Genomic DNA, 16,754 nt, shown 5'->3' on the forward strand with positions numbered 1-16,754 from the left:
GAGATTACTAGAAAATGACTGAAAATAGTGGTCTATCAATAAAAAGAGTAAGTCGATACTTTATATAATTAATAATAACAAATAAATGGAGTTTAGGAATTTAATAGGAAAAAATTAAAACAGTAATTAATTTGGCCTAGCATTATTAGATTTCAAATTATATAATAATTTAATAATATAATAATTATAAAATATATCGTGTTAGGAAAAAGAAAATTCAATTTACAGATTAAATTACATAGACAAGATAGAGAACAAAAAAATCAATATATCCCCACAGACAGTCTGTTGGAAGAAAGACTTTATTAGAGAAGAACTCCTGAGAAAATAGGCAAAAAAGATCATGATAAAAATAGGTCTTTAAGCACACTATTTGATGTCATAAGCATATTAAATTCCAAATGGATAAATGACCCTAAAATAAAGCACATAGAAAAGATTAAAGAAAAATTATAGGTCATGTCTTTTGCAACTATACTTGGATGGAAATTTATAATTAAAGAAGAGTTAGAAGAGATTTAAAGGTATAATAGAAAATTTTAGTGCATGAATAAAATCAATATACATAGAATAAGAAGTTATTGATGTGAAAATGTTTATATTAAACATCTCAGATAAAATGTATACAAAATCTATAGGGAACTGACCCATTTATAATACTGAGTTTTAAACTACTCTAATAGTTGAGTCCTCAAAAGATATCACCCAACAGTTTTCTTTTACATTTTATACATACACATATACACGTATATACACACATACATACACATGCACATACATATATGTAAATGCATATATATGTATATATTTCCCCAATAGTGTGTAAAAACAATTTATTTACATTTATTTTTAAAACATTGAGTTCCAGATTACCTCCCTTACTTCTCCTCACCTTGAGAAGACACATGAGAAGTTATGCAAAACATTTCCATAAAAGTCATGTTATAAAAGCACACACACATACAACATAGATTTCCCCCACCAAAAGAAAAAGAGAAAAAAAAGAAAAAGTCTTAAGAAAATAGTTTTTTTTTCAAATATGCTTCAAACTATTTCTAGTCATATGAAAAGGTGCTCTCAATCACTATTGATCAGAGAAATGCAAATTAAGACAACTCTGAGATACCACTACACACACATACACCTCTCAGATTGGCTAGGATGACAGGAAAAGATAATGGTGAATGTTGGAGGGGATGTGGGAAAACTGGGACACTGATACATTGTTTGTGGAATTGTGAATATATCCAGCCATTCTGGAGAGCAATTTGGAACTATGCTCAAAAAGTTATAAACTGTACATACCCTTTGATTCATCAAGTGTTACTACTGGGTTTATATTCCAAAGAAATCTTAAAAAGGTTGGTGGCAGCCCTCTTTGTAGTGGCTAAAAACTGGAAACATTGAGTGGATGCCCATCAATTGGAGAATGGCTGAATAAATTGTGCTATATGAATGTTATAGGACATTATTCTTCTGTAAGAAATGACCAACAAGATGATTTCAGAAAAGCCTAGAGAGACTTATGAACTAATGCTGAGTGAAAAGAACAGGACCAGGAGATCATTATATACCTCAACACCAATACCATATGATGATCAATTCTGATGGATGTGACTCTCTTCAACAATGAGATGAACCAAATAAGTTCCATTTGTTCAGTAATGAATAGAACAAGCTACACCCAGCGAAAGAACTCTGGGAAATGAGTGTGAACCAGTACATAGCATTTCTAATCCCTCTGTTTTTGTCCACCTGCATTTTTGATTTCCTTCACAGATTAATTGTACATTATTTCAAGGTCCAATTCTTCTTGTGCAACAAAATAACTGTATGGATATGTATACATATATTGCATTCAACATATACTTTAACATATTTAACATGTATTGGTCTACCTGCCATCTTGGGGAGGCAGTGGGGGGAAAGAGGGGAAAAATTGGAACAAAAGGTTTTGTAATTGTCAATGATGAAAAATTACCCGTGCATATATCTTGTAAATAAAAAGCTATAATAAAAAAAAGTATGCTTCAGCCTATATTCAAACACAATCAGTTCTTTCTCTGGGTATGGATAGCATTTTTATTATAAGTCCTTCAGAGTAGTCTTGGATCATTGCATCACTGAGAATAGCAAATCATTCATAACTGATCATTATACAACATTGCTATTTCATTTTGCGTGAGGTTATGGAGGAATTTGCAGGTTTTGTGAGAGCATTCTGCTCATCATTTCTTATAGAACAGTAATATTTCATTATAATCAAATACCACAATTTGTTCACTACTCCCCAATGTATGAGCATCCTCTCAATTTCCAGTTCCTTGCCCTGAAAAAAGAAGCTGATATAAATATTTTTTGTACACATAGGTCCTTTTTCTTTTAAAAAAATCTCGTTGGAGTTCATGCTTAGTAGTGCCATTGTTAGATCAAAGAATATGCATGATTTTATAGCCCTTTGGACACAGTTCATATCTTTTGATCACTTATCAATTGATGAATGGCTCATATTTTTATAAATTTGACTCCATGCTTTATACATTTGAGAAAAGAGGCCTTTATCAGAGAAAGTTGCTTCAAAATTCTTTTCACAATTATTATTGCTAACTGAAATCACTCTCCCCCATTTAACCTATTCTCTCTCTCCTTTCATCCTATCCCTCTTCAAAAGTGTTTTGCTTCTGACCATTCCTCCCCTAAAAGTCTCTTTTCCTATCACCCTCTACCCTTATATGCCCTTCCTGTCCTACTTTTCTGCAGGGTAAGATAGCTTTCTATACCCATATGAATGTATATGTTATTTTCTCTTTGAACCAATTCTGAGGAGAGTAAGGTTCACTCACTTCTCCTATCCTTCTTCTCTTCCTCTCCAATGTAAAAGCTTTTTCTTTCCTCTTTTATTATAGATAATTTACATCATTCCATTTCTCCCTTTCCCTTTCTCCCAGTACTTTCTTCTTTTACCTTTTAATTTAATCTTTTTGATATTACCCCTACATATTCAACTTACATCTATGCCCTCTGTCTATATATATATTCTTAACTGCTCTAATAATGAGAATGTTCTTATGAGTCAAAAGCATTATCCTTCTGTGTAGATATGTAAGCAGATAAACTTTATTAAGTCTTTTAGGATTTCCCTTTCCTTAGTCCTGCATTTGAAACTCAATTTTTTTTTATTTAGCCCTGATATTTTTCATCATGAATGCCTGAAATTCCTTTATTTCATTGAACATCTACCTTTTCCCCCGAAGGATTATACTCAATTTTGCTAGATAGCTGATTCTTGGTTATCATCTTAACTACATTGTTCTCTGAAATATTTTATTCCAAACCCTTTGATCCTTTAGTGTAGAAGCTGCTAAATCTTTTGTTATCCTGGCTTATGCTCCGTTATACTTGAATTGTTTCTTTCTGGATGCTTGCAGCATTTTCTCTTTGACTTGGGAGTTCCATAATTTTGCTACAATATTCATGGGAATTTGGAATAACAATACCACTACTAGTCATAATCCTAAAAGATCTTTTTAAAAAAGGAAAAGGACTTATATGTATAAAAATACTTATACTAACTCTTTTATCAGGGTAAAGATTTGGAAATTGAGGGGATACTCCTCAATTAGGGAATGGCTAAATAAACTGAGGTATGAGATTATGATGTAATACTATTGTTCTATAACAAAGATGAGCAGAATGTTCTCAGAAAAACCTGCAAAATCCTATGTGATCTCTTTCAGAAGATGATCAGTGGATTCTTTCAATTTCTATTTTACTCTTTTGTTCTAGAATATCAGGACAGTTTTCCTTAATAATTTCTTGAAAGATGATTTCTAGGCTCTTTTTAAGATCATGTCTTTTAAGTAGACAAATAATTTTTAAATTATTTCTCCTGGATCTATTTTCTAGGTCAGTTGTCTTTCCAATGGGGCATTTCACATTGTTTTATTTTTTTCCTTTTTTGGGTTTTGCTTTATTGTACTTTGATTTTCCATAAAGTCATAAGTTTCTATTTGCTCAGTATTAATTTTTAATGAATTATTTTCCACAGTGAGCTTTTGTACCTTTGTACATTTGGCCAGTTTTGCTTTTTCAGAAATTCTTCTCCTCATTAGTTTAGTTTAGTTTAGTTTTTCCTTTTGCATCATTCTCATTTCTCTTCCCAAGTTTTTCTCTTCCTCTTTTATTTGATTTTCACAATCTCTTTTGAGTTCTTCCATGACCTGAGATGAATTTTTTTTTTTGGTGAGGCTTTGGATGTAGGAGGTTTGACTTGGTTATCTTCTTTTGAGTGTTTGTCTTAATCTTTTTGTCATCTTAGTAACTTTCTATGGTCAGAATCTTTTTCTGTTATTTATTCACTTTCCCAGTCTGTTACTCATCTTTAAGCCTTTGTTAAAGTAGGGGTCTATTTCTAAGGTGTGGGGTATACTGTTGTAAGCTTCAGGGGTTTTGTTGCTATTTTCAGAGATCTTTCTAGAGACCTGACCACAAGCTTCTTTTCTGCTCTGGAACTGTGAGGAGGGTCCCCGCTCCACTGTTGCCTTAAGTTCTAATGTGCTAATAAAGAGACCTCCTTTTGACTGAGGCCTCCAGAAGCTGATGTCCAATTCTGGTGTGCTGGTTTCCCAAGACCCTTTCACCTTAATGAGACAAACTTTTCTAACTGACCTTCCAAGTAGTCTTTGGTATCTCTGGGCTGAGAAATCTAGATTCTGCCAGTACTGCCACTGATTCAAAGAACCTAAGTTCTCCTCCTGCTTTGCTGATGCATGGGCCAATCTGGATCTGTTCCACCTACTGACTTTTCACATTGTCTTTGGCTAGAAAATTGTTCTATTCTGCCTTTTTGTTAATCTTGATACTCTAAAAATTGTTTAGAGTATTTATTTAAAGGAATTTGGAGGTGTTTGAGGAAGAGCTTAGGTGAGACCCTTGGTTCTGCCCCAACAGAAAGTTTTCTAAAGAAGAAATGCCATGGGGTTTGAAGACATCATTTTCGTATTGACATTTATCATCATGGTAGTTCTGTAAAAAGTCATTGCTATTATTAATAAGTGGTTTTTAGAATCCATGAAACCCATAGTATTCCAGAACCTGTACAGACTAGAACTGTTTGAAAAGATAAATTTGGGGCAGCCAGGTGGCACAGTGAATAAAGCACCAGCCCTGAAGTCAGGAGGACTTAAGTTCAGATTTGGCCTCAGACACTTAATACTTCCTAGCTGTGTGACCCTGGGCAAGTCATTTAACCCCAATTGCCTCAGCCAAAAAAAAAAAAAAAGATAAATTTCATAGATTTATAGAACTTCCTAGTCAATCATATTTTCTGTATCCTGAAGATTCACTATTCCTATTGTAATAGACAAGTTATCACAATGGATAAGATTTCTAGTTTTTCTAGATGGACTTTGAAGGCAGCATCAAGGTCTTGCCAAACCAGACCAAGCTTGACCCAGTCTTCCATCTCTTTTGATTAGGAAGATACTAGGTATCTTGCAAGAGCTACATGTGTAGAGTGGGTTTGCTATTGCATTTCTTTGATATTACTATGCTTTTACAAATGAAAGTGTTTTGCTTTTGATTTTAATATAATAACATTTCGCATTCATGTATCCTTTTAAAATTTTTAGAGATATAGATACATATGGGTATGTATGTTTATCTACATATACAATCGACATATACTTCTACACATACATATACGTATGTGTGTGCTATAATGATAATTCTGGGAGGCACACACTATTAATATTCACATTTTATAGATGAGGAACTGAGTCTGAGAAAGGTTAAGTGACTTGCTCAGTGTCACATAGCTAGTAAATGTCTGAGACAGGATTTGACCTAAGTTCTTTCTGATTCCAATAACTGATTTTTTTTTAAATGGAAAAAAGAATTGCTTGTAGTAGGTATGGGCAAAAATATGCCCAAAAATATGCCCCCAAAATATGCCAAGTAGAGTAGTTTGTATCTATTGCTTGAGAGTAATGGAGGCCATGTGGACATCTGGCTCTTCTTTGGGGTCCCCATTCTAGATTTAAATTCACTTCTCTCACATAAGGAAAAGAAAAATAATAAATGTTTTACTTTCCTTCAGCACACATTTAATCTATTGCCTGATGGTCAATGTGGAAGGCAAGGGGAAGAAGAGAGTTTGGAAACTAAAATTATTTTGGAATTCAGGGAACTGTAACAAATTAAATATCTGGGGACTATTTATGATTTGGTCCCTGGGTATAAGACATACTGCTTTTGTTTCCTGTGTATCAATCCTACTGGGTGTGGAGGTACTTCTTCTTCTTTTTTCCCTCTGAAAACATCTCCCTGGGCACTTGAAAAACAGAAACAGATCAAAATAGTCCTTTTTTGTTTTTTCTTCAGCATTATAGTGAGTGTAATGTCCTATGATCTTTTCAGGTATGCTAAAAATTCTTAGTGTCTGTGGACAGGATTGAGTTGAGTTGATAAGAGAATAAAACCTTTACTTATGGATATCACAGTGAAAATTCTAGGGTTCTAACTCCAGGATCAAATGGGTACTAGGACTTCTGCAGCAAGGTTATAGATTCAGACTTAAGTTACATATTGTCTATTTCATTGATTGCTCTTCTGGTACTTTATTCACATAAAGACATACAACTTGCTTATTTAATCAAAACTGTGAATTTTCTGCAAATCTAATTGGATATGCTTTTTATAAGTGATTTCACCTTTCTTTATGTAAAGAAGTGATAATTTTCCATTGAGGTTGAATTTATCATCTTGAATAGAATAGAGCATTAGCTTGATAGTCCAAGTAAAATTTATTTAAAAAATTTTGACATATAGAATTTAGAAGAGGTGATTTTTCTTTCTGTTTAACATTGATTATTTTTTAATGAGGAGAAAAGATCCATTTCAGACTATCTTGCTTGTACTTTTTAATTAATGATCTTTAAATGATTCCTGATCCATTGGCTGAAACATGAGAGATTTTGGCTTGAGATAATTTCCTGCTGCTTAAGATTTTTATATGGCAATGCATTACAAATTATTAATTTGCTTTTCCTGAGTGATTTAGACATAGGATCATGGACTTTATGCTAGAAGAGACTCTTGAGGTCATCTAGTTTAATGCCTCATGTTAAGATGAGGGAAATGAGACCTGTAGAAATGAAATGATTTGCCCAGTCACACTCAGTTAAAAGCAAAACCAAAGATTTCAACCTAGTCGTATTTCAGAAATTTGTTAATTTCTTTTAGGTTAGTCTTATCAAATGAACCACATTATAAATACTTTGATAGTAATCATATTTTTCTTGTATCCATCAGACCACTTAACATAGTGTTGGTTAGTAGGTGAGTAGTAACTCTTGATGATCTAGAGATTTCAATTTAGATCAGACTGGATGAGGTAAGATTTGTTTCATAATATAGAATTCCCCAAAATACCCCCCCCAAAAGATGCAGTTATCACTCACTCAATGATGTTTGTTCTCCTAGATATATAAGCCTGTATATTCAATATATGAGATATTCCTCATGCCTGTTATCTCTACTAATAATACCATCTTATAAGAAAACCAAGGTAGAAATTCAGGAAAAACAGGAACATTTTTCTCTCCTGATTTGGAATCAAAGCATCTTATATATATACAGAGCACTTTGGAAATTACCTCATTCAACTTCTCTCCAGTTCAGAATTCCTTTTTTTATGCATCTATAGATTATAATACAACCTCTGTCTCAGAACTTCTGGTATCAATAGAATGAAAGATTGAGAGAATGTAAGCATTTTTAGAGCAGAGATGATTTCATTCTTTACATTTGTAGTTCCCGACACCTAGAAGGTACTTAATAAATGTTTGTTGCTTAAGTAACAGGTTTAGACAAAAACCTTCCTGGAATTGCCCCCTTCTTTCCCCTGTTCTATCCTCTGTAGTGGGACAGAGCACGGCAGCCCTTCATAAGTAAATTTAGCAGGAGATCTGAGAATTTTGTAATTAAGAATGGCTTTTTCTACTTGGCCACAGGAAATGTTTCACAGATTTTCAGTTTGGTGAGGTGAAGAGAAATGCTAGATGAGAAGAGATTATGGAAACATCTAGAAAAGAGAAAGTGCATGTCATAATAGACCGGACATGCAGAGATTCCAATCCTCAGTTTAACATTCAAGTAATGTTTTTTACAAATCCACTGACTTCTGCTGTTGATTGAAAACTGTTCCCATCTAACACCACCTGGACCATACACTTCAATGGCTTTTTACTGATCTATCTCCTATCTAGCTCAAATTACCAGGTGTGGATTAGAACAAGATTTTAAGGTGAGTGGAAAAATAAGCATTAACAACCAGTATATAAATTATGAAGAACGATTTAGATTCAGATACCCACATGGATTCATTAGGCATTTAAGGTGCAGTTAGATTATTGCATTTAGATAAATATGTTTACTCTTATTGAAACCTGTACAAGTTAGGATATAAATCTCAGGACTACTTCAAACTACCAGGATCTACCCATTCTCCTCTGAACAACCTTGATGTCATGCTTTTTATTTTATTCTTGTGTTGCCCCTTTCTCCATACAATACTATGCCTATTCCTTTATTAATTATCACATCTCAAGAGTATTTGGTTGGATGTAGTTATACAGAATGTAATATAAAATAGATTTGAACTGTGGTGAAAATTAATTATGAAAACAGGAAAACAAAACAAAAAGTGGCATTCTTTCTTTCTTTCTCTCTCTCTCTCTCTCTTTCTCTCTCTTCTATCAAAGGTAAAATAGACTGTCTGAGATGGAAATAAATTTCTCTGAACTGAAGTACTTTCAGGAACATATGAATCATTAATTGTTGGGAATGTAATAAGAATAATTATCAATTGACTTAAATGATCTCTAAGCTGACTCATAATTCTAAGATTCTCTGATTCTAGACTATTGGGAGTCTAAAAAAAACAAAATCACTACTAGACCAAAAAGACTGAAAAATTTTCAACATCATTAACAAAATAATCGTGGTAATCTATGAGGATTCATCATCTTAATTTGAAGACTATCTACCTGTTTTGCCAGAGGCAGTATGACTCATGTAGTCCCACTAAATTAATTAAAATGTCATTTTAAAAATACTTTCTATTCTTACCTTATTCCTTTTGTTTAAGATCCTGAGGACAAAAATATACCAAATTTGGTTCTATCATTTTTGCTTTTCATTTCATATCTTTCCTCTACTACAGGACCTTGCTTTATCAAGTTAAATCATTAAACACTGTTAAATATCTGTTCTGTGCTTCTGTGTTGATTGCTGATTTTTGTTTAATTTCTTCACTATGCTAAACCCAGGAGATACAAAGATTAAAAATAGGATAGACCTTTCTCTCTCTCTTTTTTTATTTAATAGCCTTTTATTTACAGGTTATATGTATGGGTAACTTTACAGCATTGACAATTGCCAAACCTCTTATTCCAATTTTTCCCCTCTTTCCCCCCACCCCTCCACCATATGGCAGGATGACCAGTAGATGTTAAATATATTAAAATATATACAATAAGTATACATGACCCAACCATTATTTTGCTGTACAAAAAGAATCAGACTCTGAAATATTGTACAATTAGTCTGTGAAGGAAATCAAAAATGCAGGTGGGCAAAAATATAGGGATTGGGAATTCAATGTAATGGTTTTTAGTCATCTCCCAGAGTTCTTTCGCTGGGCGTAGCTGGTTCAGTTCATTACTGCTCCATTGGAAATGATTTGGTTGATCTCATTGCTGAGGATGGCCAAGTCCATCAGCATTGGTCATCATATAGTATTGTTGTTGAAGAATATAATGATCTCTTGGCCCTGCTTGTTTCACTCAGCATCAGTTTGGATAGACCTTTCTCTTGATGGAAATTGAGTCATGTTAAGTGTACAAGTTACAAGGGAAAGGGTAGAGTATGAAAGAGGAAAAAGGCAAATCTAGACTAAGTTCTTTAGGGAAATTCAAGAAAAAGGAATTATTAGGGAATCAGGGATAGTTCCATGGAAGAGGTGATTGCTGAACTGAGCTTTGATGGTATAAAAGAGTTTTCATAGATTAAAAAAAAATACATTTCATGTATGGAAGGATAGCCTATATTAATGATCTAAAGTAGAAGTTAGGACAAATTCAGGGACTATTTAATACATTTTATCTCAAAACTAGGAAGGAAAATAAGTTAAAATTAAGTTAGAAGACTTAGTTAAAAAAGTATTATAGTAGGATTTAAAAGCAAAGTTAAGGAATTTATATTCTGTACTATAGGTGATAGGTAGTCAATGGAACCTTTTGAATAGAGAGAGAGAATAACATGATAGAAAGCTTATTTCTGACAATTTAATGAATGGAATAGCAGAAGGAAGATCAATTACAAGGTTATTATCTTAACCTAAGACATTAGACAGTTGAATTTAGTGTTCCTCTCTCCTTTAGTGTTCCTCACGTTCAATCTATTCTATCCTCTTTCCCTTATTCCAAAAACAATAAAAATACCCTCCCATGACTTTGCTATTCCCTCAAGTTATGTCCTGTATATCTTCATTTCAATGCTAAATTTCTGGAAAGAATAGTCTATATCATTCACATCCATTTCCCCACAACCCACCTATCCTCAGTCTTTATAATATGAGGCAATGTTGTCTCTATCATTCTACTGAGGTGGACAGGTCACTTTGACTGAGATTTGGTAAACTCATTGACCTTTTGACCTTTGTTCAAGTATCATACCTCCTCGATGTTTCTGTAGCACTTGGTATTATTGACTACTCCATTTAGATATTTTAACTTTTTCTGATTGTTCTTTGCTTCTCTCATTTGATTGATGATTGTTGGTTCATTGTCATCCTACCCTCCTACATGTAAATCAAGGTTATGTCTTTAAACCTATACATTCTCAGCACTCTTTCTTTTTGGTGGGAATTTACAAACATAACATATTTGCACGGGTTACTTATAAAAGATTTTTTTTAGTGTGTTTTGTCTGGATCCCTCCTTTTTCCCTATCCCAGGCTACCTTGTTTAAAATTATCTATGTATATTATGTTTTCTATATTTGAGTATAATCTCTTTAAGAATAAGAACTGTTTTTTTTAACCTATTATCTCCCAGACTTTACATGGTTCCTGACATATAACAGACACTTAATATATGTTTCCTTAATCAACTTGACTTAAAAATTATTCCCCTTGCTAATTTTTTTATACTTTCCCTTTATGAACATTTATATGGAAATTGAGGTTGGAAGGGTCAGTTCATCTAATCTAGCCATTTAATGTTTAGGTAGGCTTATGTTGTTAATGTAGACATGCTACTTTTTTTTTTTTAAAGATCTTTGTGGATAAAGATTTTACTACATTCCTTGGGAAGCTATCTGAATTCATAATATCTCTGAAGTATTGTTGTCATTGTTCAGTCACTTTTCAGTTTTGTCCAACTATTTCATGACCCAATTTCATGGATTTTTCAGCAAAGATATTGGGCTGGCTTGCCTTTTCCTTCTCCAGCACATTTTACAGATGAGAAATTAAGGAAAACAGAGGTAAGTGATTTGCCCAAAATAGCACTGCTATTACATGTCTAAGACCAGATTTGAACTCATAAGGATGAGTCTTCCTGACTTCAGACCTGACATTCTAGCCACTGTATCACCTAGCTATAAGAAGTCAGAATTCCCAAAATACAAAAATCCTATAAAGATTTTTTTTTCCCATTTTGATCTTGATTTTGGCAGCTTATCATCACAACATCATAATAAAGTCAATAATCTTGTTTTCTATAACACTATCTTTCTTGCTGAGGGAAAAAAAAAGAATTAACAGTAGACCCTGAATTGCTTTTTTATAGAAAAGTCACATTTATCAAAATCATCAACAATAGCACCTTTACTGTGTGTCAAGGAAAAAGGCATATTAAAGGTCCTTCTTCTTACCAAAGTTATTCAGCAACAGAAATTGCTTGGTTATTACTGGCTCTGGGCAATTTCCATATGACTTATTAAGATGGTTTCTAAAGTTATGTCTGAATGAAATGTTTTATAGGAGCCCACATTTATCAATGACATTTTTTCTTTGTAACCTATCTCTGTCACAAAAGGAAACCCAATTTCTTTGATATTATTTGATGTTAATATGTTATGTAAATTGCAACCAGACTAAGGATTTAATATTTTATTTTGGAAATAATAGAGAACTACTAAATTATATTGAATAGGAGAGAGGGCAACATGCTCTAACTTGTATGTTTGTAAGATTAAGTTTCCAAGTGTAAGTTAGGCTTAGGGAATGGGACCGACCTCATAGCCCATGTGTAAGAGAGGGACATACTCTGCCAAGTTATGAGTATCTGTACCAATGATATATCACAACAAATTAATTATAATTTTCAATATAATCCTCTGACATTTTTTCTTGTTATAAAAAGAGACACTGACTTTAGTAAGTTCATAAGAACAAAAATTCCATTTTATCTTATTTGATAGGTATGTAGAGCTGTAGGTTTATATATTACAAGAATATTTTATTGGTATTCTGCTTTAATCCCTCATTAAGGAATGCTAGTGGCCTTGGGCTTGCCAGATGCCAACAGAAAACAGATCTCATAGTGACTGTGTATCTGTTGCTGGATAACTAGTTTATGTAAGCTGAGAGAAAATGATCATATAAGCAGTGACCAAAGAAAGCTTTTCCTTATTTTTTTTCTTTTTTGACACAAACTCATAAAAGTTTTGATTATGATTTAGAGGGATTTTGGTTGTCATACATACTAGAGGTATAAAATATGATTTGAGTTTCTATTCAACATTTTGAGAATTTAATTTGGGAAAGAACAATAATATATATATATTTGCTACAAAAATCAAATTTTAAGATTTTATTAATAATATAGAGACTGATTTAAAGTATTTTAAATTTATTATTCCACAAGTAAAAGAAAAAACTCATGTCATCAAAAAGTGTTTATAAGGATCCATAGCTATTTGTTAAATTGAGTTGAAATGGCATCTTTAAATATGACTGGCAAATATTTGACTTTTTCAATTTCTTTATTTCTCAAATAGGGATATGGGGGACAATCAGACAACAGTGACTGAGTTCATTCTGCTGGGATTTTTCCTAGAAACAAAGATGAAGATATTTCTCTTTGGGCTTTTTTCTCTCCTCTATACTCTTACCCTTTTAGGTAATTTAGTGATTTTGGGTCTCATCTGCTTGGACTTCCGACTACATACTCCAATGTATTTCTTCATATCACACCTGGCCATTGTTGATATCTCTTACGCCTCAAATACAGTCCCCCAATTGTTGGGAAACAATCTGGATCCACTCAAACCAATCTCCTATGCAGGATGTTTGACCCAAACCTTTTTTTTCCTTACTTTTGCTCTCACTGAATGTCTTCTCCTCCTGGTAATGAGTTATGATAGATATGTAGCAATCTGCCATCCTCTCAGGTATTCTATCATCATGAACTGGAAAGTATGTACTGGATTGGCTATTACACCCTGGGGAAGTGCTGCTTTCTTGGCCCTGATCAATGTGATTCTCATCCTGAAAGTGCCCTTCTGTGGGAACTTGGAAGTCAATCACTTTTTCTGTGAACTCCTATCCATACTCAGGTTGGCTTGTGCCAACATCTGGATTAACCAGATCATGGTTTTGATAACTAGTGTTTTATTTTTGCTGGGCCCCTTCTGCTTGGTTCTGGTCTCCTACATATATATCATTTGTGCCATCCTGAAGATCCAGTCTGGGGAAGGACGAAAAAAAGCATTCTCTACTTGCTCCTCCCACCTCTGTGTTGTTGGACTCTATTTTGGTAGTGGTATTGTCATGTACATGATCCCCAATTCTAGCAATCCTGAGCAGCAGAAGAAAATACTTTCTCTGTTTTATAGCTTCTTCAATCCTACACTGAACCCTCTGATTTATAGCTTGAGAAATGCAGAAGTGAAAGGTGCACTGAGGAGAGTGTTGGGGAAAGACAGGCAAAAGTGAGGCATTTTGGGTAATATCCAAGTATACAATGATAGGAGGTAATGTTATGATGCACAAGAGAGGAGAAACAGAATCTGTCTCCTATGATAAGATGGCAACTTTGTGCTTTGAATCTGTAACACACTTCTTAAAATATTCTGTCTTGAAAAGTTCATAGTAAGTCAAGATACTTGCCAATTTCTAATAAAAATCTCTGAGCTGAATTCTGGACTTACTATGATCGATGTCACTATCTTTTTTGTCCTCCCCACTTACCCCCAACATTATGAATTATATTGGCATATCATAATATCAGTATTCTCTTTTATTTCCATGTTCACTGTTCCTTCTATTTTGTTTTCCTGTTTATATTCCTTTGTCTGTTTACTAGTCCTTTCATCAGCCTTATTCAGTTCTCCATATTTATTTGGACCTATTTTTCACACCACATTCTTGATAAATGTTAGTTGAATAAATGGATAGATATTTCATATATTTCCCTGGACCTGTTTGAAAAGAACAAAGAACAACACATAGAGAGGAAAATGTTATTTTCTTCTAAACACTATCAAACATTGGAAAATAATATTTTAAGGCCAAAAAGAAGGAAATCTGAAAAAAAGTTTGCATGTTAAAGGACTTTGTTGATTCTTATCAAATGTTCAATTACAGACAAAACAAAACTGTGACCTGAAAAAGAGGAGGTCCAATAACATAGTTAGAAGAAAAGATAACAAAGGGAGTGCTGTTCTAATATCCATGTAATATTAAAAGACTTTATGGAAGACTTCCAGGGTTGAAGCCATGATGGCAGAGTAAAGTGAGGAAGCTTTGAACTCTCCCAGTTTCCCTTGAAAACCACATGAAACCAAACTGCTGAACAGAACCTGATGGAATAAAACCACTCTACAGTTTAAGAAAGAATAGAAAAAAATTAATCTACAAATACAGAATTCAAAAAGAAACATAGAAAGGTAAACAGGGGAATATATATATATATATATATATATATATATATATATATATATATATATATAATTTAGAGGTTAAACTGTTTACATCCCTAGATGGGAAAATGTTATCTGCAAGTCTTGAGATTTGTACTGTCACTGGGGCATGCAGAGTGGGGCATCACATAGCCTGAGGGTTGATTGTGAATGGACTCTGATGTGATGACATCAATGAAAAAGACATTAAAGGGAGAAAAAAGTTCTGTACTGGAAAAAAGAGGAAACTGGGGGTATAATGGTAAACAATGAGTTTACATGAAGAGGTGGAAAAGACCTATTATAATCAAGGGGAAGAAGAAAGGAGGGGTGAGCATTATCTAAAGTTTGCTGTAATCAGTTTTGGCTCCAAGAGGGAATAGCTTATTTATTTAGTTGGGTATGGAAATTTATCAAACTCTAGAAAAAAGTAGGAGAAGAAAGAGGAAAGAAAAGGAAGGGACAGGATAGAAGGGAGAGTACAAACACTAAGTGAAAAGGTAAGAAAAAGAGAGGAGTAGTGATTTTCACTCAGCAGTGCATAGCATCTACACAAAAACTGACCATGTATTAGGGCACAAAAACCTCACAATCAGATGGAGAAAGGGAGATATAGTAATTGCTTTTTTTTTTTTTTTTTTTTTTTTTTTTTTTACCATGATGCAATCAAAACTATATTCAATAAAGGCTCAGGGAAAGATAGACTAAAAATCAACTTGAAATTAAATAATCTAATTCTAAAAAAAATGAATGGATCAAACAACAAATCAGAGATTTCATCCAAGAGAATGGCAATAGCGACACAACATAACATAATTTATAGGATGCAACCAAAGCAATTCTTAGAGGAAATTTTATATGATATGAATAACATAGAGAAAGAAGAGATCAGTGAATTGGGTATGGATCTAAAAAAGGTAGAAAAAAACAAGTTAAAAATCCCTAATTAAATACCAAAAATTCTGAAACTCAAAGGAGAGATTAATGAAACTTAAACTAAGAAAACTATTGAAGTAATAAAACTAAGAGTTGGTTTTACAAAAACAACAACAACAAAATAAACAAAATTTGATTGAAGAATAGGAAAAAACCCCACACCACCAGCATCAAAAATGAAAAAGGTGAACTTACCACTAATGAAAAAAGAAATTAAAGCAGTAATTAGGAGTTATTTTGCCAACTGTATGGCAGCAATTCTGTCAATCTAACCAAAATGGATGAATATTTCCAAAAACATAAATTGCCCAGGAGAGGAGAAAATAAATTATTTAAGTAGTCCCATTTTAGAAAAAAAGAAATAGAATAAACCTTTGATGAATTGCCTAAGAAAAAAATTTCCAAAGCCAGATGGATTCACAAGGGAATTCTAAATTCCAATACTATAAACTATTTGAAAAATAAGTAAAGGAGTCCTGCCAATTCCTTCTATGACACAAATATGGTATTGAAACCTAAAGCAGGAAGAGCAAAAACAGAAAAAAAAATTACAGACTAATCTCCCTAATGAATATTGATGCAAAAATTTTAAATAAAACATTAGCAAAGGTTTTACAGCAATTTATCAGCAGCATAATACACTATTGCCAAGTGGGATTTATACCAATAATGCAGTTCTTGTTCAATATAAGTTTAATATAAGGGAAATATTATTCTTTATTATATTATTATATAATTATTAATTATATATAAATAATTATAATATAATATAATTTATTATATATTATATATAATCAATATAAAGAAAATTATTACCAAAATTGACTATATCAATAACAATACCACCATTA

The 16,754-nt window shown here is 32.9% G+C and overlaps 1 protein-coding gene across 1 annotated transcript; it reads left to right on the forward strand.

Moving 5' to 3' along the window:
• Positions 1-13,057: 13,057 nt before the first annotated feature.
• Positions 13,058-14,014, forward strand: LOC100923798 (olfactory receptor 2A1/2A42-like). Its single transcript, XM_003771719.3, has one exon. The coding sequence runs from the start codon at positions 13,070-13,072 to the stop codon at positions 14,000-14,002; it is 933 nt and encodes a 310-aa protein (XP_003771767.1). The 5' UTR covers positions 13,058-13,069; the 3' UTR covers positions 14,003-14,014.
• Positions 14,015-16,754: the final 2,740 nt, after the last annotated feature.

The sequence above is a fragment of the Sarcophilus harrisii genome, chromosome 5 (assembly GCF_902635505.1).
Source record: "Sarcophilus harrisii chromosome 5, mSarHar1.11, whole genome shotgun sequence".
Taxonomy (NCBI): Eukaryota; Metazoa; Chordata; class Mammalia; order Dasyuromorphia; family Dasyuridae; genus Sarcophilus; species Sarcophilus harrisii.

Bases quoted from the DNA above. Each gene is read 5' to 3' on its own strand.
- LOC100923798 (XM_003771719.3), top strand. From the start codon at position 13,070: ATGGGGGACAATCAGACAACAGTGACTGAGTTCATTCTGCTGGGATTT.